Raw genomic sequence first — 25,457 nt, forward strand, 5'->3', positions numbered from 1 at the left:
CTTGGACCTCTCCAATTTTCTGCAATCTGTGGGTGATGAAGATCTTGGACAGAATATGCTTCGTACTCGAACATGATAATTGGTTCTTCTTTACCATCGGCCATGCCATAATCTGATCGAACATATTGAGTCATCGATATCAAATACACACACACGAAATCTTGGATGATGTTGCTGTGATATGCGCGTACCACCATGTGTAAAACATAACATGTCTGAAAACAAATCAACAAAACCAAATAACCACTCTTTGGACTGGTCAGTATAAAATACACCAAAATCAAAGGCTTCTTCATCGTCCATCTCATGACTAAATGGACTTCTTTATCGTCCACCTTTGGATTACCATTATTTTACCAGCTTTATTATTTTTCTCCTCCTGGTCTTAAAATAATCTGTGTACCTGGCCTCAAATATAATCACTCATAGTTGGCTCAAGATACTTTATTATTGTGGGAGAATCATATCCAACATATATCCTCATCCTCCTTTTGAGGTCCCATCTTAGTTCTCTATGGTGGAGCAATTAGTACATAGACAACACATCCAAATGTCTTATGATATGGGGTATGTATGGCTCTTGACCCGTTAATAATTGTGATAGGGGATATCTATGCTCACTAAATGGCCTGATGCGTATTAACTTAGGTGCATGTAAATTTCGTGTGGCCCAAGCTGTGAATGCGAGTTTTTGACCTCATAAGTTATGGTCTATCAATCAGCTATTTGCGTTTTAAAAGATTTCGGCCAAGCCGTACTTGGTATGAACATGTATCAAGGAATTGTCCACACTTGCCCCCATGGACATACCATAATCATTTAAACGCTTGAGACATGTATTCACCCGTTTATTATTTACATAGTCTCTTTGACTGGTGATGGCCTATCAATGAGTTTCCCTTGTGTACATGCTACACACGTGAGATTCTTTGGGATAACTCTTTCTTTCTTTCAATGTGTGCCCATTTGTATATCAATTTCGCATCATGTTTGAACCAGGATGGCCAATCCGATTATGCCATAAAGTGAATATTTTTCGCAGGAATTTAACCTCTATCATCCTGATCTTGGCATAGTAAAGACTAGTAGAGAATGCATGTATAGTTTCGACCATTTTTCTATGGTCTTGGGCGAATTTTTAAAAGGAACTTTTTATTTCCTTTGCCCACTGTTTCAATATGGAAACCACTCTTATATCTTTTAAACTCAATGGGCTTCTATGAGTGAATAGAAATCATTAAATTTCTTTAGTCTGGTCGTAGCTTATCATGAGAATGGCTATACCCGCAGCTATATTTCTTATAAACTTATATATTTGAAAAAATCATTCATTCCTTTTATTAAGTTCGGAGCAAACAAAACAATAAAATAAATTCAAAGTGATAAAACAAAGCAAGTATAAAAGCAAAACAAACACAGAAGTCGAAATCAACATTATTCTTTTAAGCAATCAGAAGTTTCATATTCCGTAGGATCATCTCTTTCATGATCAAAATCATCTTTACCATCTTTATATACCAAGTGGGTTTCAGGATTCTTCCCTTTCAGACTCTCTTGATAGAGGTCACAAAGATTTTTGGGAGTTCTACATATCTTAGCCCAATGGTTTCCCATTCCACATCTATGGCACACTGATTTGGTCGAGCTTTGTGGTTTAAAGGATATACCACAGTCTCTGCCTCGACCATGGTATTAAATTAGGTTGATACCCACGGCCTTTGCCATAGTGGTTCCCACGACCAAATGTATAATAGTGGTCATGGCCACGTCCTTTCTACCCTCCACGACCATGGCCGTGTGGTCTATCATCCTGGACGTGGTTAGATTCTTTGGATTCTTTCATTTCCTTTGCGGCCTTATAGGCTTCAGGTAATGGGGTTGATGATCCAGGAGGTCTCAATTCATTGTTTCTCATCAGTATTGGAGGCTTATCTAGCAATAGACTCATCCACGAACTTGTAGTCCTGGATTCTGAGATTCCTCCATAGCTTTTGGTAATAACACCTTTCTTTGGTGATCATATCTCGATTTGAATTATGTCCAAAGGTCTAGAGGATTCTCAATTGTCAAATACTGATCTTTGAGACTCTCAATAAGATGATGGCGAATAATTAATATTGCCCTGTATCAATCTTTCTCATTGGCATTATTGCCTTCTATGATACATTCACCAAGTCTTTTTGACTTTAGGATAATCTTTGTATCCAATGCCCACTGTAAATAATTATCTCCAGAGAGATTTAGGGCAGCAAAATCTATATTGATTTTCGACATCTTAAATCATATATCACTCAATATTTAGGTATAATTTTTCATGCAGCCTTATTCTTAAAAACAATCAATTCGGATTTCAATCTTGTGAGGACAATGAAACTATCAATCTTAAAGGCATTTAATCAATCAATAAATTTCTAGCAAGTCTCAGCAATACTATTTCTATGTGTTCATAATATTATGGTTTATCAAGACTAGCAAAAATGGATTCAATTAATCACTCAATTAGTTTCAAGGCTGATTTTAGCAATACTAGAATATAGATTTCAAGCATGAATTTCAATGAATCAGTTTCAAGGCTGATTGGTATTTAGCATAAACCGTGTGTAAATAATCTATCTAGTATCCGAATTTATCAAACCTCAAAAACATATAATCATATCAATCAATTTAATAGAACTCATAAGCATAATGAATTTAGGGTTTCAAGTTTCAGATATGCTGATTAAGGTTAGGACTAGAATTAGGGTTTCATGATTTCTAATCAGATCAATCAATAAAATCGAACCTAGCATACAATCTTAAACCTCAAGACATTAGATTTTATCATGAATCTATCAACCTATCGGATTATATAAGTTTGATTTCAAAAATATTCGATTAGGGTTTTAATATGTGATTTGATAATTATAGTATAATTAATTCTGATACTTATATTATTTAGGGTTAGAGTTTATCGGATTTTAACTTGTAAAATCCGATTTAGGGTTTTAATCATGTAGGAACATGATTTAGGGTTTATCGGATTATTAGAATCCGATTTGGAGTTTTAAGGTTTTAGGGTTTGGATGTTTACCTTAACCTCCAAACGGGTTGAACGGACCACCGAGAATCGAGAAGAACGTCGCGAGCTGGTACGTGCCGAATCGGATCGTCGGGTCGCGAAGAGCAGTCAGGATCGTCAGTCGGATCGTCTATCGGATGCGCTATCGGGATCGCCTGGTCGTCGGTACGTCAGGATGTGAACATATCGTCTGGTTGGATTGCTTTCGCGGCTTAGGAAGATTGATGGTATGAAAATTTAGGGTTTAGTGGTTGAATATTCAAAACGAGAAAGAGAAAGAAAATTAGGGTTTCTGGTTGGAAATTTTAGGCTCAGGGTTTCTTAGAGTTTCGTGCTGATAACGTGTTATATAAGTAATGGAAAAGTCTATCTTTATTCATAACATAGAGGTTCCTTATATAGGAGATTACACCGTCATAGATAAATGGAAAGATTACAAATCATAATCTTTTGGTTATAAGCCATCCACAATCGGGTTGATAACACACCAATATTTATCCTAAACAAAGTTATATCCCCTTTCTCTTTCCGAAAGTCAATAAACAATTTACAAAAAATGTTTGATCAATTGTTTTTTTAATATAACCATATTTTGTTCCAAATTTCGTTAGTTTCTCCAAAAAATCTTTCAGAAAATACGGATGGCTTAGGACCAATGTTTTTAAATCCGACCCGGATATTGAACCGGACGATTTACCGAGTCACTGGATTATTGGGTTAACCGCAGATTAATAAATAAATAAATTTTATTATATAATACTACATTAGCTATAAAAATTAAAATATATAAACTAAAATTTAATATTTTCTAAAAAAAATTAAAACATAAAATAATAGTTTGGATATGTATATAATTTATGTTAAAAAATTAGAAAATATTTAACTTTATTTTTTCATTTGACATATAAAATATCATAAACATAGTTTAGACTATATAATTTTTTTGCAACATATTGCGAGTTATGAAATCTAAAAAATCAAGATGATAAAATTCATAATTATTTATATGTTTAATATGAATAATAAATTAAACTTCAAATCTAAAATAAATCAAAAGTAAAACATCATTGTAATAAATTGTCAATAACAAAAATAAATAAATCCAAATCACATCAACTAATTTTTGGTTATATATATCATCATTCACTTCATTTTCTTCAAAGGACATAGTGAAATCGTTAAAATCTAAAAATATAAAATTGAAAAGTGAAAACCTAATTTCTTAATTGTAGATTTAGAATATAAAACAGAATCTAAAAACATAATTCGAAACTAAAAAATAAAATTAAAGTTATCTATTGGTTCAACCGGTGGTTCAACCGATATCGGGTTCTGAGTTTTAGTGGGTTTTTGCGGATTTTTGCGGGTTTTTAAATATTGGATTTTTCACAAAATTCAAACCGGATTTTTTTCTGGCTCACCGGGTTTACCGGTTCAACTGCGGGTTCGGGTCGGATTTCAAAACACTGCTTAGGACGAATACCTTTTTAATCTTCAATAATACAGACGGACTTACAAATACCTTAAAACGTGTTTCAATAAATAAATGGGCTGTTCGCAAATGTTTATAAATTAAATTAAGGTGCGCGACACTGGAATAAAATTAACGCACACACCTAAACCATTGTTAACAAGAACAAAATGATTGTCTTGAAAAAAATAATAATAATGATTGTCTTGAATCTTAACAGCCTCATTGTACATAGACGAAGCAAAATCTGCACGCGGTGACACATATGATATGAACTGTTACGGGCTTACGGCTTTCCTGCAATAAATCTGGAATTTCGATTTTGTTTTTGGTTCCTAGATTTCCTCAGTCGGCAGAAAAATCTAATAAACAAATGATGTATAATATAGCAAATGCGAGTTGTCGAACAAATTTTCTAATATTTAGTTTTGTCAATATTTTGGTACACCGTAATCAACAAGATTCATGAATTCGAAATTACAGTCAGACTATATATATGCTTCCCAGAAGGACATACGATACAACCTTTGAATCATATATGTTACATTAACCTTGTATTTATTCTAACTAAATATATTACAAGTTTGTCCTTGATTTTTAACTATTGGCATATAAATTCTAGGGATTCAAAGTCTCTAAAGAAAGAAAAAAAAAGAAGATTTTAAGGGCTTGGAGAAACAATACTGTTAAATAATGTGCGAGAAATCAACTAGTTTCGTCTTTCAAAAAATCAATAAAGTGAAAGAGAAGGCGTTACCAAACCTGATCGTAACGTACAAGCAACAAAGTATCCAGCTAATTCCAGGCATCTTCAGACTAAAAAACAAAGACTTAAAACTGACATTAAGTGATCTGATTAATATAGCAAGACAAATATATAATTACAGAATCAGAAACGGTTTTAAAGCAAAATATCACGACACATGTATGGCATTAGAAATGAGATACTACACGAGTTTGAATATGGACTAAGTAATTTAGGGTTCTCTTGACACGAACACAACCTTTCTCTTGACACGAACACAACCTTTCTTCCCGTAAGCAGAGAGTAAAGAGTCTTTCAATTTACCGTAAATTCTGTAGAAACAAGCTTGCACGATAAGACACATCCTTTCACAAAGATTTTTTCACAACTTCAAGTATTTAAACTCCCGAACGAGTCTCTATCTTTAGTTCACAATAAGTCACTTACAAGATGAGAGTCCCACTAATAAGTATACTGAGCTTCTTTCTCATTATTCTTTTTCTTAGTGGTTCTTTAGTCGCTACAGGAGAAACAGTGAATCAAAACAGTAGGTATACGACTGATAATTATGGGTACACACCTCCGTCACCAACTTATGGAGCTCCACCCAGTCAACCGACACCACCAACTTACAGTCCCCCAATTGTGCCACCACCGGTACAAAAGCCTCCTACACCAATTTACAGTCCTCCTGTAACACCTCCAATACAAAAGCCACCAACACCGATTTATAGTCCACCGGTAAAACCACCACCGGTGCAAAAGCCTCCGACTCCAACTTACAGTCCTCCAGTCAAGCCACCTCCCGTCCAAAAACCACCAACACCAATTTATAGTCCACCTATTAAACCACCACCAGTGCAAAAGCCTCCAACACCTATTTATAGTCCACCAGTTAAACCACCCCCGGTGAAACCTCCAACACCTATTTATAGTCCTCCCATAAAACCACCACCAGTACAACAACCTCCGACACCAACCTATAGTCCACCTGTTAAACCACCTCCAGTGAAACCTCCGACGCCAACTTACAGTCCGCCTGTCAAACCACCACCTGTGCAAAAACCTCCAACACCTACTTATAGTCCACCAGTTAAACCACCACCTGTGAAACCTCCAACACCTACTTATAGTCCTCCTGTAAAACCACCACCCGTGCAAAAGCCTCCTCATATCAAACCACCGCCCGTGCAAAAGCCTCCTCATATCAAACCACCGCCAGTCCAAAAGCCTCCCACACCAATTTACAGTCCTCCTATCAAACCTCCACCTGTGCAAAAGCCTCCTCCTATCAAACCACCACCAGTTGAAAAACCTCCAACACCTACTTATAGTCCTCCCATAAAACCACCACCAGTACAAAAGCCTCCAACACCGACCTATAGTCCTCCAGTTAAACCACCACCAGTGAAACCTCCAACACCTACTTATAGTCCTCCTGTAAAACCACCACCAGTGCAACAACCTCCCACACCAACCTATAGTCCACCTATTAAACCACCTCCAGTAAAGCCTCCAACTCCAACTTACAGTCCTCCAGTCAAGCCACCTCCCATTCAAAAACCACCGACACCAATTTATAGTCCACCTGTTAAACCACCACCAGTGCAAAAGCCTCCAACACCAACTTATAGTCCTCCAGTTAAACCACCTCCAGTGAAGCCTCCAACACCTACTTTTAGTCCTCCAATAAAACCACCACCAGTACAACAACCTCCGACTCCAACATATAGTCCACCTATTAAACCACCTCCAGTGAAACCTCCAACACCAATTTACAGTCCGCCAGTTAAACCACCACCCGTGCAAAAGCCTCCAACACCAACTTACAGCCCACCAGTTAAACCACCTCCGGTAAAACCTCCGACACCAACTTATAGTCCTCCTGTAAAACCACCGCCAGTGCAAAAGCCTCCTACGCCCACTTATAGTCCACCTGTTAAACCACCACCCGTCCAGAAGCCTCCCACACCAACTTACAGTCCTCCTATCAAACCACCACCCGTGCAAAAACCTCCAACACCAACTTATAGCCCTCCTATCAAACCACCACCAGTGCAAAAGCCTCCAACTCCCACTTATAGTCCTCCGATAAAGCCACCACCAGTGCAGAAGCCTCCAACACCGACCTACAGTCCACCAGTTAAACCACCACCAGTGAAGCCTCCAACACCTATTTATAGTCCTCCCGTAAAGGCACCACCAGTGCAACAACCTCCGACACCATCTTATAGTCCTCCTGTAAAACCACCACCGGTGCAGAAACCTCCAACACCCACTTATAGTCCACCTGTTAAACCACCACCCGTGCAAAAGCCTCCAACTCCAACTTACAGTCCTCCTATCAAACCACCACCCGTGCAAAAACCTCCAACACCAACTTATAGCCCTCCTATCAAACCACCACCTGTGAAAAACCCTCCAACTCCCACTTATAGTCCTCCGGTAAAGCCACCACCAGTGCAGAAGCCTCCAACACCAACCTACAGTCCACCTATTAAACCTCCCCCAGTAAAACCTCCAACACCAACTTATAGCCCTCCTATAAAGCCACCACCAGTGCAACAACCTCCAACAGCAACTTATAGCCCACCTGTTAAACCACCTCCAGTGAAACCTCCGACACCAACTTACAGTCCTCCTGTAATACCACCACCAATACAAAAGCCTCCATCGCCCACATACAGTCCACCTGTACTTCCACCACCTGTGCAGAAGCCTCCAACACCAATTTATAGTCCTCCACAAGTCGGATATGGTACTCCTCCTCCATACGCAGATCTTTCACAACCTTAGATAACGAGTTTAATATATATATATACACCCAAAAAGATCGCCAAGTAGGCTTTCTAGCACAAGGGCAGTCTATGTTGTATATGGTACCACATATTGTGTGGTAAAATAAATAAAGTTTATAATGAATGGTAAAGTAAACTTTTATTATTTTCCTCATTGCAATAGGAAACTATTTACTTTTAAATCTATGAAAAACGTAAATATTGTGTCATTATTTTCATGCATCAAGTAAACTATCTACATCGTTTTACTGATATTTAGGATTTGGATACTATTCACATATTTTTAATGAAGGAATAGTAAAACTAAAAATTAGACTCAGGATTTCTGAAAATAAAATGAATATAAATGATAATGAAAAGCAAATTTATATGATTTGTACATAGCAAAAAAAAAATATTTCTTTTGGAATAATGAAAGAAGAAATATTTATTGCATGGATTATTTGAACTTTGAAGTGTTGTACCATCATTCCTTGTTTTGAACACTAACGAATGCATAACACATTCAGCAAAGCAATATTATGTCATGTTGTAGATGCAAACAAAATGGATACTAAATAAAAATAGAAATACTGAATATAAAAAACTATAACATATGTAAATTATTTTGTTATGGAACCAGTAAATAATTCACTGAACTGAAAAATCAGAGCAGGTCTGAATAGAAGCAAATAAAGCGTATGCTTTATGGCTGGAAATTGCATATATTTATAAGAGCCAATATATAATAGAAAGTATAACATCGTTCGTGGTAAAGGAGGTACAGCTGTACTGTCCGCCACCCGGGTTCGAGCCTTGGCCACAACGGATTTAACATCCCTTCCGTTGGGGCACTGGACCCCCTACGGGGATAGTTGGGAATGTGACTGCTCAGATACCAGAGTTACAAAAAAAAAAAAAAAAAAAAAAAAAAAAAAAAGTATAACCTCGTTCTACTGGTATAAACCTGTCATTCATTAATATGAGAGCCTATTTCGAAACTCAATGGTAACTTTTAATATTTCACGCTTTTCCAAACTAATGGGGAGAAATTTTTTGGCTTCTGGGCTTATAATTATCAGGGGATCCTATCCTAAATTTTTTGGCTTCTGGGCTTATAATTATCAGGGGATCCTATCCTGACTCAAATGCAAACAATACTTTTCTTGTTTGTGAATTCTAAGGATATAAAATAAAAGATTAACTTTCCTCAGAAAATGACAGAAATTGAAAAGCAAGTTATATTCTCCCTTCCTCCCCCTTATTTCTAAGGCGTTTGACTAATTTGTGCACAAATTTAATCTTTGGTTTTTAGGCCGACGTCGACTATGGCATCGGCCCTACATATTTTCCCTTTTTTCTTTTTGTTTCTTCATTTTCACATATGGAAATAAACGGATGCGATAGAAATGGATGACTCCATTTGCAAATTATCCATCCATGGAGGTTTTTCTCCCATGATGATATCTTCGTAGTAATTCGGTGGTTACTGTAATTTTTTATCCTAATATCTTGATTGAAACTTACATTCGTATTCTTCCGTTGCCAACCTTTTCTTTTGTCCTTCTTGGTTATCATCTATCAAGTTTCTTTCAGATGTTTTATTGGTCTTATCATCTCAAATTTCAACATAATTGTTGGCGAAGGTCTGCTGGTTTTCTCTAGTGTTATGCCCATTCTAATTTTCATAATTAATTTTGGCCTTTTGGGTCTGGTGATCATTATGAATATATAGTGAATAATGGTTGTGCTGTACGATTCTTCATAGATTTGTTGTTATAACGATCCCATTGGAAACCACCTTGGAATCAATACGCTCAGAAATATTTCATTACTAAAAATGTGACAAGTGGATTTCATATGGTAAAAATGAAAGTCAATAATTACTAAAATGGCAATTATAAAGAAGGATTAGTATAAATTTGTCTACTCTCCATAAATATTAACGAAATTAATAAAGTTCTTATGTGTTGTGCCAATAAAATTATCGATGAAGTATTAACTTTTGAGTAAGATCTGAAAGTATCTAAATATTTTTATCCGAAATATCCTAAATAATCCAAAATATCTGAGATTTTTATCCGAATCATCTAAAATATCTTGATTATTCGATATTTTATCATAAATATCAGATATTTAACCTGAACTACTTGAAATAGCCGAATCAGAACCAAATGGGAACCAATTTTTCTGAACTTTTTTGGTTCCTAGTTTCACTATCCAAACCGAATCCGAAACTACTTGAGCCAAAAATACGTTAGGTAGTAAATGGATCATATAACCCCCTACCCGAATGAATTGCCCGATATCCGATATACCCAAACTGAACTGATCCGATACCCAAATGCCCATGCCTAATAGTACACATCTGTCACTAAATGAGGACGGAACACCAAAATCAGAAATTATCCCTGACTGGTTTCTCCGTTAAACTGTAAATGCATATGCTCGAGTGCTCATTACATAGTTTGGTCCACACAAAAACTCATGCAACCAATTGAGAAATTCTTCCACTCTAGCTACACTCGTTGTTATCCATAAAAAAATAAAAAATAAGTATGTTATAAGAAAATACAACGTTAAAAATATATATATATATCAAGTGCTTCTTTTTCGAGTGAATGTAAAATTTAGTCAATCAAAAACTTTATAGATTAACTTCTTTTTTCATTGGAATTATAATTTTCACTGAACAAACAAGATTTACGAGAGGATTTTTTTTTTTTGGAACGCAACTTCATTGATTAAACTAAAAACGTTTAACTGAACGAGTCAATTGTTACATGGCGTAACGCCGCTTTTGCTAGGGAATCACCATCCACATTCCTCTCTCGAGGAATCCAACAAAAAGAAATAACATCAAAAGAGCTAGCCTCAATTCTAATATCAGAAATTATGCCATAAATCTCCAGAGGTTCAAAAGATGAACTGAGTGCTTTAATCAGCTGTGAAGAGTCTGATTCGCACCGTAAACGCCGGATCCCCAGCTCCTTGCTCTTCTTGATCGCTTCCCTCATTGCTAAACTTTCGGCCATCAGTGGTGATGTGACAAAGGTAGTAGAGTTTGAGAATCTCTGAGTTCCTCTTGCGGTTTTGATAGCCCAGCTCAGTCCAGTGGTTCCTGTTGTCTCAGTCCATGCTGCATCTGTTTGAAGAACTGTATCGTAGTGTGGTACGTCTTCTATCTTGCGTTGAGAAGGCTTCTTCGGTTCATCTTGGCCCTGCGCATTTTTCCACTCCTTTGTTGAGGAGATTGCCCGGGATATAACTTCCTCAATTGTCACGATCTTGTTGTTGAAGATCATGTTGTTACGTGATGTCCATAGCGACCAGATGAGCCAGGGGGCTAGCTGAGTTGCGACGATCCCCACTGGTCGGAGACACGTTAACTCAACCAAACCCATCCAATCCGTTTCCAAATATAGTAATCCTCTCTGGTCCAGATGTTGCAGGAATGGAGCCTGTTTCCAGACCTTCTCCGCAAATTCACAGTGAAATAGGAGATGGTTAATAGATTCGAGTTTACCGCAGCGCTTGCACAATGAATCTATTGGTACTTGTCGCGCAAGTAACTTCTCGCCTACTGGTAAAGCACCTTTCAAGGCTTTCCAGATAACGTGTTGAACTTTGGGGGCGGTCTTAAGGTTCCAAACTCCTCTGTTCCAGTTAACTGATGGTCTTGGTCTATCGGAGTCCTTGGATCGTGCTTCCAGAGCGGTGCTGTACCCTGTCTTGGTAGAAAATTCTCCATCTTTTGTATGGAGCCATTTCAATTTGTCAGAGGCTCCTAGATGGCTTGGCTTCATACTCAGTATCGTGGTTTCTAAGGAGGGGAAGATCAGTCTGATGAGGTCTCTGTTCCATTCCCGAGTGTCAGGATCCAAAAGGTCCGACACTAAGATATATGAACACCACTCTAGTGCTGGTCCCATAGGTCGCACTTGGTTCGTAAGACTAAGCCACGGATCGTGCCACGCCTTGATAGCTTTCCCATCTCCAACTAGCCATCCCATGTTCTCCAATAAAAGATCTCTTCCTATTAGGATTCCTCTCCATCCATGGGATTCTGAATAATTACCCGGGCATTGTAAAAATTCTTCATCCTTGCAATATTTGCCGAAGAGAGTCTGAGCGAGCAAGCTGTTTGGATTGTTCAACAGTCTCCAACTTAGCTTAGCTAGGTAAGCATTGTTAAAGCTTTGGAAGTCTCTGAAACCTAGGCCACCATTAGACTTTGTTTGCGTCATGTCGTCCCAAGAGACCCACGCCATCTTTTTTGTTTCTTTGTTTGAGTCCCACCAGAATCGGGTAACCGCGGATTGAATCCTTTTACAGAGCGAGACAGGGAGTCATGACGTGGGAGGGTGTCGGAGTTAAGACACACTTGAGCATTACAAGTTTCCCCGCAGTAGAAAGATATCGGTTTGCCCATCCTTTAGCTCTTTGCTGGAGATTTACAAGAGGATACCGAAGGGAAGCATTAAGTAAGATCATGCTAACAATGCACATCTACTTTCTACATCCATAAAAATCTCTCAGCCACAAGGGAGAGTTAGCAGCAACGTAAGATTGAGAACGTCTCTGATTAATTAATGACAGTAACAGCAATCCAAAAAGCTCCTTTGTTAGCGCTTCTCTTGACATGCAGCAGTTTCCAATCTGACAGAAGGGATATTGCATTAAGAATTGGAGAGACCAACCATTTGAAGCATGGCCAGGCAGGTGGCCTAGTAATCGCAAAAATGAGGTCTTTAGCTTCCAATCCAAAGATGATCTTGTTGAAACGTAAGCTGCTCATACTTTCCATAGCTCATTAAGCATCCAGATTTAAAAGCTTCCAATTCACTTCTTACAAAGGAGAAGGCTCTTCGGCTGTGGAGAAGAACAATGCCATAATCATTCCTCAAAATCCAATAAACACCTGCAATAGCACTGTTCTTATCCCAAGCAACACCAATATCACATTTATGCCAACCCGAAATTGGTAGAGACCAACAATTATCAGCCAGGAAGTCAGTCGGAATCAATTGCTTGAGAGGAAGACAATTCCAGCTCATCAAGTGCTTCTAAGGCTAAGTTTTTTTCAAGAATAAAAAAACAGACTAAATTTAAGCATATTTGAATTCTTTTAGCATATCCTGTAGTTCACGTTCTTGTAGCTAGCCAAATACGTAACCCACTCTCCAAAGAGTCGTCTCCCATTCGTTGAATTGATAGGAGTCTGGTGCGCACAATCCTATCAACTGTTTTGATCAGACGTTAATATTAGTGTTTGTATATGTTTCTTTTTTTTTTTTGATAACTCTGGTATCTGGGCAGCCACATTCCCAACTATCCCTCCGTAGGGGGTCAAGCGCCCCAACGGAAGAGATGTTAAATCCGCTGTGGCCGGGGCTCGAAGTCGTGATGGCGGGCACCTCAGCCGAGGTTCCTATACCACCAGACCATGAGGCCCGGTTTGTATATGTTTCTTACACTTATATAGCACACATGCACTTTACTTACGGAGAAGACACGGTAGATGAGCTTGACTCCTCTAGAAAAAAAGAATTTTCCAGGATGAATTTATTGTTTCTTACACTTATATAATAATAAATTCATCCTGGAAAATTCTTTTTTCCTAGAGGAGTCAAGCTCATCTACCGTGTGCTATATACATCATATACAAACAATAACAATGTTAGACAATTTAAAAATTGAGCTTATCTGTTAATTTTTTAAAAATATTTATGTATGTATTTCTTATATTCAAGCACGTCATCATAGTTGTTAAGAAAATATATTTTCAGATAAGGTATTTTTTTCCAGTTAGTCTTCTGCGCTCTGATTTTTTACTATATCATCCGATTTGTGTGAACTTGTTTGAGACATAACATAATAAACTTTCCTTTTACCTTCGTCATCACGGTAAGTAGGTCTTCGATTTTTTTCCCAAATTTAAATAAAAAGTAGTATTTAGCAAAGTTTGATTCATAAATCGTGCGATATTTTTCATGTGCTCTTCTTTCTGGTTTTACATCCCAATGATTTCTAAATCCAAAAGCAGCATTGGTTTATTCTTGAATCGAAGATTTCACATTGATCTGTTGATTTTAACTAAAAATGACATATTTTATCATCCCTATGATATTTTCCAACCATGGTGATATATATAATATATAATAAGAAGAAGTCTTCCAGGTAGTGGTTCCCACGTTCGACCGTCCTCCTAACCTATCTTTCTTGATCGCCACTCACTCTACGTGTATACCTTGGTCTTTTATTTTATCTTAATTAAGTGAACCAAGTTTTTTCACGAGCCATGATAAATCACATATCACCCCTTCTGCATATCACGCATTGACATTGCCGACTAAAAAACCCTAACCGGAGAAGAAGAAGAAGAAAAACCGTGTGTACAAATTGTTCCATTTAACGTGGCTGTCAAGGAGAGATAGCGCGAGTGAGAAGACGCGGCAAGCCCGAACTTTCGCGGTTCGGCAGCTCCGCGTCGGTAACTCGAGTCGTTTCGGAGTTATCTCGTTGCTTCTCGACCGAAAACAACATGGCGGATCAGGCAAACAACCAGCAAGCCATGGACATTGGTCCCCCGACCAATATATGCCACGTGGCTCACGTGACATACGATCGCTTCGATGGCTTCCTCGGTCTTCCTTCTGAATTCGAGCCTGACGTTCCCAAAAAGGCCCCCAGTGCAAGGTTCACCTTCTTGTTTTGAATCTATTGCTAAAAATTCATTTCACATTGACTATAGATTGTGATCTAAACATAGTATATTAAATATGATCATGAACCTTTGAGATGGTTTGGTAACATATCAGGAAGGTTCCACAAATGATAACAATGTGATGGAACATGTATGTTCTTCCAAACATTATTAGGGCCGGTCCTGGACATATGTCAGTCAAACATTCGCCTATAACCTCCAAAACTTTTGAAGAAAATTACATAGAAATAGCTTTCCAAATTTGTAAAAAAAAATATATATATTGAAACCCTTACTAAATTGTCAGGTCCTGAGTATTATTCCTTTAATAACCTGTTTGTGTGGTTTACAGTGCAACAGTGTTTGGGGTTTCTACAGAGTCAATGCAGCTATCGTACGACTCAAGAGGGAACTGTGTTCCGATCATACTGTCGCTATTACAAAGACGACTATACGATCAAGGAGGTTTGAAAGTTGAAGGCATTTTCAGAATCACAGGAGATAACAGCGAGGAAGAGTTTGTAAGAGAAGAGTTAAACAAAGGAGTTGTACCAGAGGGCATAGATGTCCACTGTCTTTCCGGACTTATCAAGGTATATAGCTTCTTTTAACAAAACTCAAGGCTTTTAGATTTGGCTTAGCTGATGTAACATTGGAATGGTTATATTTTATCAGGCTTGGTTCAGAGAGTTACCGAGAGGAATACTTGATTCTCTGCCGTCTGAACAAGTGATGCAGTGTGAGTCAGAGGAGGATTTTGTCAAGGTTGTGAGACTTTTACCGCAAGCGGAAGCTTCTCTTTTGAATTGGGCAGTCAATCTGATGGCTGATATTGTAGAGTTCGAAGATGTCAACAAGATGACCACACGTAACCTTGCTTTGGTCTTTGCGCCAAACATGTCTAAGGTTAGTGTTCTTGCACCAACTACATTTGCATTAAAAACCTTCCAACAGTTTTCCTTTGTAACCAAATGGATCATTCCCTGATCCACAAACTGGGTCTGTTTTGGTTTTATTGTAGATGGCAGATCCTCTAACAGCGTTGATGTATGCGGTCCAAGTTATGCACTTGCTGAAGAACCTCACAGAGAAAACACTCAGAGAGAGGAAAGTTGCATCTACCCAAATCGTTCCTTGTGATGACAGCGAAGCTGAAGTTGGTGATGTGGAAGAATACAATCAACAAGAAAAAGAACACAAAGGTGTTGATGATGTGAACAAGGAAGAGGAGACCATGAAGGTGGAAGATGAAGTCAAACCATCAAATGGTTTGGATTTCGACAAGGAAAAGAAACAGAAAACATGAAGACAGATGTTGGAGTTGGAGTTGGAGTTGGAGCTCTGTTTTTGTTTTATGTTCTTGGTAAATCTAAGGTGCAAATAACTTAGTTTATTGTTCCAAGTTCAATTTATTTGTTTGTGTTTCACATGAAAAATTCACATCTTTTTAATGTATATCATTTTTCATTCTTCCCTTTTTTCATTTGACATTTACATAAGAAAATAACAACGTTATTCATTATGTAAACGCCAAACACAAACGATTAATGTGTTTTTGTAAGCAAAACTGGCAGCCATGAAAGAGCCAGCACATGTAGTAGAGCTCTATTTATTGAAGAAAATACAAATGGAACTTATTGTAAGGTCTTTAAGCAATGCTTCCCAGTGTCATCTCATGGAAAAGGTTTAAACAGCATAAGATTTCAAAGGTTACCGTCCATAGTAAGAAGCACCTTGTACAAATCTGGACGGCGGTCACGAAACACTCCCCAGCTTTGCCTCTTCGACTTGATCTTCTCCAGATCAAACTGTGCCACGAGAACAGCTTCTGTTTTATCATCGGCCTCGGCCACAATTTCACCCGTCGGTCCTGTCATATCACAAAAAAGAAAGAAAATATTGTTGGTCCAAAATGCATTATTAATCTTATTTGAATCATTTGATAAAATTTGATACCGGCAATGAAGGAATTTCCATAGAAAGTGATCTGACTCGGTCCATGCTCGGTTTCAATTATTTCCTTCCCTATGCGGTTCGAGGCTACTAGAGGCACCTGAAACCAAAAGTATTCCCTAATTCATTAGCTGTACACATAGAAATTTAATAAGAGAACACTGATCGAATTTGAAAAAGGGACAGTGATAAGAACTCACCACATTAGCTCCAGCATGCCCTTGCATGACTCTCCTCCAATGATCACGTGAATCCAACCCCTGGTCTTGAGGCTCAGAACCAATGGCAGTGGGATAAAACAGTACTTCAGCACCCTGTAGAACCATAGCTCGAGCTGCCTCGGGAAACCATTGGTCCCAACATATAGCTGAATAAAAGACATTTCACCAATACTTCAGTTACGATGCCACCAACTTAAAACACACAAGATACAAAGAAAAAAAAAGCTATACATAGAGTAACTTACCAACCCCAATTTTTGCAAACTTTGTCTGGAAAACCTATTGACACCAATGGAGAAAGTAACCAATCATGTTGACCAAATAGCATAATGATTAAATAAGAAAAAAGTGGGATTCTTCCAGTGAAAAAAAACTACCTTAAAGCCAGTGTCTCCGGGATTGAAATAAAACTTCTCTTGATACCCTGAAGTTAAGAAAAAGTAATCAGCAAAAGAAGGTCGAACTCTTTTACAAGTCCAAACTTTGACTAACCTGGTCCATCAGGAATATGCGACTTCCTATAAATCCCTAGATCAGTTCCATCAGCGTCAATAATGGCAATAGAGTTGTAATGCGCAGTATTTGCCTCCTCAAAGAAGCTAACGGGTATCACAACACCCAGCTCCTTCGCCAGCTTCTGCATCCTGTGTTAGTAGTAGTAGTAACACATAACAAACCATTAAAGCACATTCTATAACAGATACAGAAGCTAAATATCAATATGAAAGAAAAGGTTAAACCTTGCAATGGTAGGATGGTCCTTGTAAGGCTTGGCTCGCTGAAAGTAGTCCTCTCTTTGTGCTTGACAGAAGTAATATCCCTCAAAAAGTTCCTGGAATTTGATAATAGTCAGAGGAGGACAACATAGTTCACTACAGAACAATAACTCTACTTGTTTCCAGATAGTGATGATAACCTAAATTGGATTCGAACTTTTAATCTGGGAAAAAAATTAAAGAGCAAGGAATGACACCTGAATAAGAACGATGTTGGCTCCTTTGGCGTGTGCTTCTCTGACCAGCCTGCATAATAGATGTAAGCAAGTTAACCTTCTTCTCAAGGAGCAGGGAAAATGAGAAGAGGGGGAGAGAGAGAGAGGAGAAAGGGGGAACCTTTCAGCGGAGGCGACGTTGGAGGAGATATCGTCGGAGCAGGCGAATTGAAGAGACGAAACAACCACTTCTCTCCTTCTTCCTTCCATTTCCATTCCTCTCTGTTCTCTGTATTTTCTCTCGGGTGGGTGAAAGATGCGTAGGTGATGACTGTCACTTGAGAGAGGAAAAGGAAAGGAGAAAGAGAATATATCCTACTTTCTCCGAAATCGAATAAAGGGGTCTTCTCTGCAAACGCTAACGCCAACTTCCAATTCTTTTTTCGCTTCAAACGCTAACCCTTGGACCTCCTAATTTTTTTTTAAAAAATAATGTTTATTAATAACTTCTTATAAATATAAGTTACTGACCCGGCGATTTTGGATAAAAATCGTCCAATTTATGAAAAACAAAATGTAATTTCTTATGGCAGCAAGTAAAATCATTATTTGTGAAAAATCACTTTAATTTCATTTCGTGTTTAGTTTATTTCTCAAATAAAATTAATTAAATATTCAATTTGAAAATGGTGTAAATTTTCACATTTTACAGACAAAAAGATTAACTCAAATGGACAAAAAAAACCAAGAAACAAATTGGTCAAATACGGAATAAGTAGACCGGATGGTTTAACGGTGCGTAAGAAACAAACCAAAATCGCACTCGCCCCTCTCTACTTTGAAAAAGCGGTTCAACCGCACCTCACCTCACTCGTGCAAATGAGTAGACATCATCGCTCATAAGCTAACGTGCGCCGTAGACGAAATTGGCGCACAGACTCGCCGTGCTCGTCCCATTCCCCCCGATCCACCACCACATAGAAAAGGATCTGAATATAAGATGGCCGTGCGAGCAACGGTATCGCGTTTCCCGATCGATTCAGACGCTTTAGAGGCGTCAGGGCTCCCCTGGGGACTCACAGTAACGCCATTCGCCTCCAAAGACGAGACCGGGATCGGACCAGCGTACGGATCCAACGGCCATATTCTTCCTCGCTGCGAAAACTGTTACGCTTACTTCAACACTTACTGTGAGCTCGATCAGTGGGCCTGGACCTGCTCGCTTTGCGGCACTCTTAATGGACTCCCTTCCGATGCGATCGCTCGTTACTCTTACCCTCACGACTCTATCCCTGAAATGAGTTCCTCCTTCGTTGATCTCGAGCTGCCTCGTTAGTTCTTTATCGCCTCTTGTATCCATTGGTTTGATTTGTCTATTGATTTTTGTTTTGATTGAATGTTGTTTTTTTTCTAGTGGATGGATCGGAGGAAGAGATGACGCAAGCAAGGCCTGTGTACGTCGCAGCCATTGATCTCTCCTGTAAGGCTTCTCTTCTTCTGTGGTTAGTGTAGATTGTAGTTGAATTGCGCGTTGGTGAACTTTGAATTGCAATGCATGTAGAATGTTGCTCACAATTTGGATTGAATATTATCTGGATCGTGATTCTAGCTTGAGTTTGTATGTTTCTTGTTCTTATCGAGTTTTTGCTTGTTTAAGATGTGATGTGATGTGATGATCATTTAGTTGGTCTTCATCAAGTTTCTGTTTGATTGGTTCGGATACAATGTGTTCTCTACTTCGTGAAACATCCAAGACTCTCATCCTTGTGAATATCGTTTTGAAACTCGAAAGAAACAGATGTTATTTCATCCTGAACATATGTTTTTCTTGTTCACATGCTGCATTGTTGTGTTGCTCATAATCAACTTTCCAATCTGCAGCTTCTGAGGAATTTTTGGAGCTCACGAAAAGTGCATTGCTAGCTGCTCTTGAAGGTCATTTTATATAAAAACTTAAAGCAACAATTGAAATTTTTATTCTGGGTGACAGTGTTCTAAAGGATGATTTTTTTTTGTTCTCTCATGTTTTATATTTTGTAGCTCTGAGTCCAGGGTCTCTTTTCGGTCTTGCTACATTCAGCCACAAAATAGGACTGTATGATGTTCAAGGACCTATACCAGTTGTAAAGAATGTATTTATTCCACCTGATGCGGAGAGCAAATTACCTCTAGAACTTGAGGATGCCATGCCCTTGTTACAGTTTTTAGCTCCGGTATGTTCATTTTTAACATCTACTTCCTTGGTCATTCATGGTGATTGTTAGAAAAAAGGTTGCTAGGAACACCTGTAGGGAGTTAAGTTCCCGTTCTATACTTACCTGCAGGTAGAAACTTGCAAGGATCGTATTGCTGCCGCTCTTGAGACACTCAGACCAATAACTTCTTGGGAGAGATCATCTGGAGCAGCTCAAGGGATAGATGGTGTGTTGATGGGCGGTAGAGGATTAGGTACAGCAATGGAAGCTCTCTTCAACTATCTAGGATCTGAATTTGGGAATACATTTGCATTAGGTATGTGAATAAATATATAGCATGTCCATACTCTATATTTCAACATAATCTAGTTTTGCTTTCCTCAGTGTTGAGCGTTTTACTGACTTGATATAAGTGCAGCTAGGGTGTTTGCGTTCATATCTGGTCCTCCTGATTATGGACGTGGGCAGCTGGATACAAGTAGGTATGGTGAACAATACGCAAGTAAAAGGGTTGATGCTGATCGTGCTCTGCTTCCTGAGCAAACACCGTTCTACAAAGACTTAGTAAGTCTTACTTTAGTACTTTTTTATCTCAAAGATAAATGTACTTTTAGCTTTTAGAACTGACGGCTTTTTATAGGCCACCATTGCTGTCCAGTCAGGTGTATGCGTAGACCTCTTTGCAGTTACGAACGAGTACACCGATTTAGCATCGTTAAAGTTCCTTAGCATCGAAAGTGGCGGCTCGCTGTTTTTGTATTCAAGCACTGATGATTCGACTCTTCCACAAGACATGTTAGTTCCGATGCTTTCCCAACATTAGTTGTTTTCATTTCAATAGAAGGAAGGCATGCTATGTCTACTTCACGTATTAACAGATTAATTGAAACAGAACTGCATGATTTTTCTTTTGAAGGTTTCGGATGCTTAACCGTCCGTATGCTTTCAATTGCGTCTTGAGATTGAGGACGTCAACTGAATTCAAACCTCTCCACTCTGTATGTGGATTTAGTGAGAAGCAAAATTTTTGATGATACTCTGTTTCTTTTTTTGCTTCAGCTAACTATTTACCCTTGCATGCAGTATGGTCACTTCTTTCCCGATCCACAGTACGAGAATCTTCAACATATCATCTGCTGTGATTCATATGCAACATATGCTTATGACTTTGATTTTGCAAATAATACTGGGTTTTCCAGGTAAATGAACCATAATTGCTTTTTCTATTTCATGATTGAGTGGAAAAGATGAAAGAGCTGCTGATCATTGATATTACACTTCTATTCTTTCTCTGTTTTATGCCTTTAAGTACTTGTATACTTCTAATTACTCATCACCTGTTCCAGGCATTCTAGAGAGCCACCTGTGGTGCAAATTGCATTCCAGTACACAGTTGTTGTTCCTCCCGAGGGACTGCAAAATTCTGAATTGCCATCTTCAAATAGGTATCCAAATGATAAAGCTATTGATTAATCATTGTAGTCTCTGTAAAGTTTTGAACATTCCGACATTCATAGAGTTTTGTATCCTTGAAAAGAATCTCATACCTCATATACTTGTTCATGCTAGACCCTAGAGTTGATAGTAAATCTCAAACCCTCCTATCCTGTTATATGCAGTCAATGACCTTGTGCACAGTCAATCCCGGAGCCCATAATATTTGTTTATGCTAATCGATACTGTGGATCTTGTCGTGCTTCGTTTAAATCTTGATCTAATTCATGTTCAACAGAGGCAAACACTTACTTCAGAGACGACTAAGGATCAGAACCATGCAATTTGAAACTGCCCAAAACATCAATGAGATTTACGACAGTGTAGATCCTGAAGTTGTTCTCTCATTGCTCGTTCACAAGGTAAAATATCATTTCATGTTGTCAATCTATTAACTAACCTGCTAATCATGTATGTATTTACTATTTATCGTAATTATTTTTGGCTGCAGGTTATTTTAGTGTCTCTAGAGGATGGAGTCCGAGAAGGTAGGGCATTGCTTCATGATTGGCTAGTAATCCTAACAGCACAATACAACGATGCCTATAATCTCGTCCAATACAAAAACGGAAACAAGTCAATGAGTTCTCAGATTGACATCACGTTTTCACAATGTCCCCAACTTGAGCCTTTGCCTCGCTTAGTCTTTGCCCTACTCCGTAATCCTCTCCTCCGGTTTCATGAAGAAGGTGTTCATCCTGATTACAGAATCTACTTGCAATGCCTTTTCAGGTAGCCACTCGTCCCAATGAACTAATAATAAGTTAATAACATCAAGTCTCTAGATTTACTGTTTGGTGTTCATCCTTCCTGTTGTGTTTGGTGTTTGCGTATACAGTTACCAAATGAAATGTACTTTATTTGCAGTGTGTTGGAACCGAGCTCTCTTCATTGCGGGATATACCCATCGCTAGTGTCGTATTCAACACCGGATAAACAGGCGTATCCGCGTCATTCATTGAGCCGTGCAGCATTGATAACAAGTGGTAGTCCGATATTTTTCTTAGATGCATATACCACTTTGATAGTCTTCTACACATCAGCAGCTGACCCGTCACTTCCTTTCCCTCCACCACAAGACTGTAAGTTTGCTCGCTAAAAGTGAAAAATCAAACTAAATCACCTTTTTAAGATATGAGAGCTGATGTACATATGGAAATATTCTTATTACAGGCTTATTGAGGAAGAACATTAATATGGTGAAGCAAGGAAGGAGCATCACACCAAAACTGATGTTTATTCGAGAAGGGAAAGACGATGCTACGGCATTTGAGAACTATCTTATTGAAGAACAAGACGTGGACGGTAGCGGTTTTGCTAGCGCCAGGGGTTTTGTTTCTTTCCTGGACGATGTTTCGCAGAGTGTGGCTGAATACATGAAGTAATTAGAGCAACAAACGAACTCTGTTACCTTTTTTTTTTATACATCCGAAAAAATTCAAATGTATCCCAGCTTGAGTTTTTACTCTTTTGTTGTAACATTTAACATCCCAACATTTTTAAATTTTGTCGAGTCCCTTGGTCAAATGGTTCATTAATATGTTTACATCTCAGCGCTGTGATTTTGGTTGGTTGGTTCAGTTCGGTTTATTTGGTTTCTCGGTTATTTTGGAATATAAAATGGTTTCCCGGTTGAAGATAAACCAAAATGCATGCCGGTTCGGTGTTGATGTATATTTGGTAGTTGGTACAGTGCAAGTTGAATTGTATTATCATCATTTTGCTCACCATATCAATTTGGTTTATATTCACAGGCTGGATATGGATACATGAAAATTCCAAATTATGAACACAACACAAACGAAACAAACAAAATGATCGACTAAATGACATTTAACAATTTTATTAACCAGTTGCAACCCGGCGAAGACAGACTGATGAACACTAAAAAGGCATATCCTGAGACGTTTTCATACAAAAGCATACCTTTAAACACACAAATCCGTGGAAGGAAACTGATAACAATAATAATAATAACTCAAATAACAATTTGCATCACTACCACCAAACGAGAACGGTCTTTAGAAGAGTTCAGTTTCTTTGTGGGTATGGATCACACAGTCTGACTGCGGGTAAGCCACACAAGTCAAGACAAAACCTTTCTCCAAGTGATCATCCTCAAGAAACGATCCCTCAGACTGATCAACTTGTCCTTTCACGATCTGACCGGCGCAGGTGGAACACGCTCCGGCTCTGCAAGAGTAAGGCAAGTCCACTCCCGCCTCTTCAGCTGCGTCCAATATGAACTGGTCGTCCTGAACGTCGAACTCGTGTTCTTCGCCTTCTGGTCCTATGAGCTTGACCTTGTACACGGCTGACATCATGGTGGCACCTGAATTGGCTGAGCATTTCAAGCCAAAGGATCTCGAGACTTTCTTGACGGATCCAACGGAGACTTGTGGGCTCTTGTTAGCGATGAGCTTGTTGGTCGGCTGGCTTCTGAGAACCGCCTTGGTGGTCATGCTAGTGGAAGAGATTTGAAAAGTCGCCATTTGTGTATGCAACTGCGTCTGCACAAGTCTATGTTTAAGAAACTCAAATCATCTATATGAATATTCTTAAATCTCTTTAACACAATTAATTTCACAGAAAGAATGTGCATCACAAGTAGCAACTGAACCAGAAGAGTAATAAGTTTCAATTGCAAAACTTAATGAGAAGATGCAAGCTTGATGCTCCAAAAAAGACTAATTAGTAAATGATTAATGAATCACTAATCATGACAAAGTTAAATGAATCGCTTGAATGTTCAATTTCCACCGATTTTGAATTTATATTTTGCACCAAGTATTGAAAACAATAAGTTCGATTTTAGCATCATCTCAATATCAAATCAGTCAACATCGCAACAAAGATTTTTTTATGTCCCCACAGCGAACACAACCAAAAGAAATAACTAACTATGTTTAATCTACAAACATCTAATCTCATCAGATCAAACAACTATCTGGAAAACAACAAAAGAAAATAAAATCAAATCCCAGAAACTTACCAAGAACAAAAAAGGGAGGGTGGATGAGCGGAGACTACGAGAGGGGTTGGTTGATGGAAGAATGGTTTATAAAGAAAGAAAAATCAAAGGGGGTAGTGTGGCTTTTGGAAGGGCGTGACGGCCCAACTTGCTTCCCACCTTCGTCGGCTAATAACTTTTTGAGTATTTGCAGCCTACACCTAAACATTTTATCATAATTAGCTATATACAGTATTACACTATTTCCATACGGTACATTAATCATTTTGACCCTATTACCTCTACACATAACATATCGATAATATATCATTTAAGTATACTTTAATTAATTAATAATTTATTTTCTTTATTTTTCTTCTTTCTCGTTCTCTTTTTGTTTTTCTCATGGTTTTTTAAATTTTTCTCTATCTACCTCTAATTTTTCTTTGATGTTTCTCTTTTTTTTCTGATTGTTTCTTCTTAATTGTTCACTTCCCTTCTTCTGCTTGTTTCGTCTTAATTTTCAGAAATATTTTTCAATTTCAGTTTTAGAGAAATTTACAAACCTGATTGAGTGTAATCCCTCTTCAACCTGTGGCGTAATGGATGCCACTAATTTTTTTGGGATGAACTTCTAATAGATAGGTTTATGGCAGAAAAATATATAGAACCAATCCTTCCAAACATGCATGTTCAATGAAATGGCAATAACCGGAGAACAAGACGCAGCTGAGGGTGTTCTTCCTTCCACTGCTAGAGAAATGGGTGCATTGTAACTATAAAAAATAGTAGTCAGTTTAGCAATTTTCTAGGGCATGACATGGGTTGAGAATACTCGCACCCCAAATCTTTTAGGATATGAAAGGTACTTATGCAGATACATATAGTTCGATCTGGTATTTAATACATGTTTTAGTGATATGGGTACAAATGACTATATATATATATATATATAT

General features: G+C 38.2%; 6 protein-coding genes across 8 annotated transcripts; 3 read left to right on the forward strand and 3 right to left on the reverse strand.

Moving 5' to 3' along the window:
- Positions 1 to 5,718: 5,718 nt before the first annotated feature.
- Positions 5,719 to 8,138, forward strand: LOC106337762 (proline-rich extensin-like protein EPR1). The gene has a single exon (XM_013776886.1). It carries the CDS (start codon positions 5,725 to 5,727, stop codon positions 8,068 to 8,070), a length of 2,346 nt encoding a protein of 781 aa, XP_013632340.1. The 5' UTR covers positions 5,719 to 5,724; the 3' UTR covers positions 8,071 to 8,138.
- Positions 8,139 to 10,810: 2,672 nt separating this feature from the next.
- On the reverse strand, positions 10,811 to 12,322 carry LOC106338981. The gene has a single exon (XM_013777830.1). It carries the CDS (start codon positions 12,320 to 12,322, stop codon positions 10,811 to 10,813), a length of 1,512 nt encoding a protein of 503 aa, XP_013633284.1.
- Positions 12,323 to 14,347: 2,025 nt separating this feature from the next.
- On the forward strand, positions 14,348 to 16,223 carry LOC106336907 (rho GTPase-activating protein 5-like). Its single transcript, XM_013775883.1, has 4 exons — positions 14,348 to 14,750; positions 15,110 to 15,350; positions 15,433 to 15,663; positions 15,779 to 16,223. Exons 1-4 carry the CDS (start codon positions 14,596 to 14,598, stop codon positions 16,061 to 16,063), a joined length of 912 nt encoding a protein of 303 aa, XP_013631337.1. The 5' UTR covers positions 14,348 to 14,595; the 3' UTR covers positions 16,064 to 16,223.
- Positions 16,224 to 16,253: 30 nt separating this feature from the next.
- Positions 16,254 to 18,234, reverse strand: LOC106336906 (N-carbamoylputrescine amidase). Of its 2 annotated transcripts, XM_013775882.1 has the most exons (9): positions 18,044 to 18,226; positions 17,905 to 17,953; positions 17,672 to 17,763; positions 17,424 to 17,575; positions 17,309 to 17,355; positions 17,177 to 17,210; positions 16,911 to 17,077; positions 16,714 to 16,810; positions 16,254 to 16,627 (listed from the first exon to the last, which is right to left on the reverse strand). In XM_013775882.1, exons 1-9 carry the CDS (start codon positions 18,136 to 18,138, stop codon positions 16,461 to 16,463), a joined length of 900 nt encoding a protein of 299 aa, XP_013631336.1. In that variant the 5' UTR covers positions 18,139 to 18,226; the 3' UTR covers positions 16,254 to 16,460. The 2 variants fall into 2 exon arrangements, with proteins under 2 accessions (XP_013631336.1, XP_013631335.1); XM_013775881.1 differs by having other exon boundaries at positions 17,905 to 18,234.
- Positions 18,235 to 18,723: 489 nt separating this feature from the next.
- On the forward strand, positions 18,724 to 23,083 carry LOC106343059 (protein transport protein SEC24-like). The gene is made up of 14 exons (XM_013782183.1): positions 18,724 to 19,193; positions 19,277 to 19,342; positions 19,744 to 19,797; positions 19,903 to 20,075; positions 20,187 to 20,373; positions 20,476 to 20,621; positions 20,698 to 20,852; positions 20,974 to 21,055; positions 21,141 to 21,256; positions 21,404 to 21,502; positions 21,790 to 21,913; positions 22,003 to 22,283; positions 22,419 to 22,633; positions 22,725 to 23,083. The coding sequence occupies exons 1-14, from the start codon at positions 18,863 to 18,865 to the stop codon at positions 22,934 to 22,936; spliced, it is 2,241 nt and encodes a 746-aa protein (XP_013637637.1). The 5' UTR covers positions 18,724 to 18,862; the 3' UTR covers positions 22,937 to 23,083.
- A 283-nt stretch (positions 23,084 to 23,366) lies between these two features.
- On the reverse strand, positions 23,367 to 24,699 carry LOC106336930 (ferredoxin, root R-B2). Of its 2 annotated transcripts, none has more exons than XM_013775912.1 (2): positions 24,544 to 24,699; positions 23,367 to 24,071 (listed from the first exon to the last, which is right to left on the reverse strand). In XM_013775912.1, exon 2 carries the CDS (start codon positions 24,041 to 24,043, stop codon positions 23,573 to 23,575), a length of 471 nt encoding a protein of 156 aa, XP_013631366.1. In that variant the 5' UTR covers positions 24,044 to 24,071; positions 24,544 to 24,699; the 3' UTR covers positions 23,367 to 23,572. The 2 variants fall into 2 exon arrangements, with proteins under 2 accessions (XP_013631366.1, XP_013631367.1); XM_013775913.1 differs by having other exon boundaries at positions 23,367 to 24,061; positions 24,544 to 24,651.
- Positions 24,700 to 25,457: the final 758 nt, after the last annotated feature.

Source organism: Brassica oleracea, chromosome C4 (genome assembly GCF_000695525.1).
Source record: "Brassica oleracea var. oleracea cultivar TO1000 chromosome C4, BOL, whole genome shotgun sequence".
Lineage (NCBI taxonomy): Eukaryota > Viridiplantae > Streptophyta > Magnoliopsida > Brassicales > Brassicaceae > Brassica > Brassica oleracea.

Excerpts from the sequence above, each read along its gene's own strand:
- LOC106337762 (XM_013776886.1), top strand. The coding sequence starts at position 5,725 with ATGAGAGTCCCACTAATAAGTATACTGAGCTTCTTTCTCATTATTCTT.
- LOC106338981 (XM_013777830.1), bottom strand. The coding sequence starts at position 12,322 with ATGGCGTGGGTCTCTTGGGACGACATGACGCAAACAAAGTCTAATGGT.
- LOC106336907 (XM_013775883.1), top strand. The coding sequence starts at position 14,596 with ATGGCGGATCAGGCAAACAACCAGCAAGCCATGGACATTGGTCCCCCG. Across the intron at positions 15,351-15,432 it reads GTCTTTCCGGACTTATCAAG|GCTTGGTTCAGAGAGTTACC; the intron begins GTATATAGCTTC and ends ATATTTTATCAG. Across the intron at positions 15,664-15,778 it reads TTGCGCCAAACATGTCTAAG|ATGGCAGATCCTCTAACAGC; the intron begins GTTAGTGTTCTT and ends GTTTTATTGTAG.
- LOC106336906 (XM_013775881.1), bottom strand. The coding sequence starts at position 18,138 with ATGGAAATGGAAGGAAGAAGGAGAGAAGTGGTTGTTTCGTCTCTTCAA. Across the intron at positions 17,576-17,671 it reads GACCATCCTACCATTGCAAG|GATGCAGAAGCTGGCGAAGG; the intron begins GTTTAACCTTTT and ends CTACTAACACAG. Across the intron at positions 16,811-16,910 it reads GGCATGCTGGAGCTAATGTG|GTGCCTCTAGTAGCCTCGAA; the intron begins GTGAGTTCTTAT and ends TTTTGGTTTCAG.
- LOC106343059 (XM_013782183.1), top strand. The coding sequence starts at position 18,863 with ATGGCCGTGCGAGCAACGGTATCGCGTTTCCCGATCGATTCAGACGCT. Across the intron at positions 20,622-20,697 it reads CACCGTTCTACAAAGACTTA|GCCACCATTGCTGTCCAGTC; the intron begins GTAAGTCTTACT and ends GGCTTTTTATAG. Across the intron at positions 21,257-21,403 it reads AATAATACTGGGTTTTCCAG|GCATTCTAGAGAGCCACCTG; the intron begins GTAAATGAACCA and ends CACCTGTTCCAG.
- LOC106336930 (XM_013775912.1), bottom strand. The coding sequence starts at position 24,043 with ATGGCGACTTTTCAAATCTCTTCCACTAGCATGACCACCAAGGCGGTT.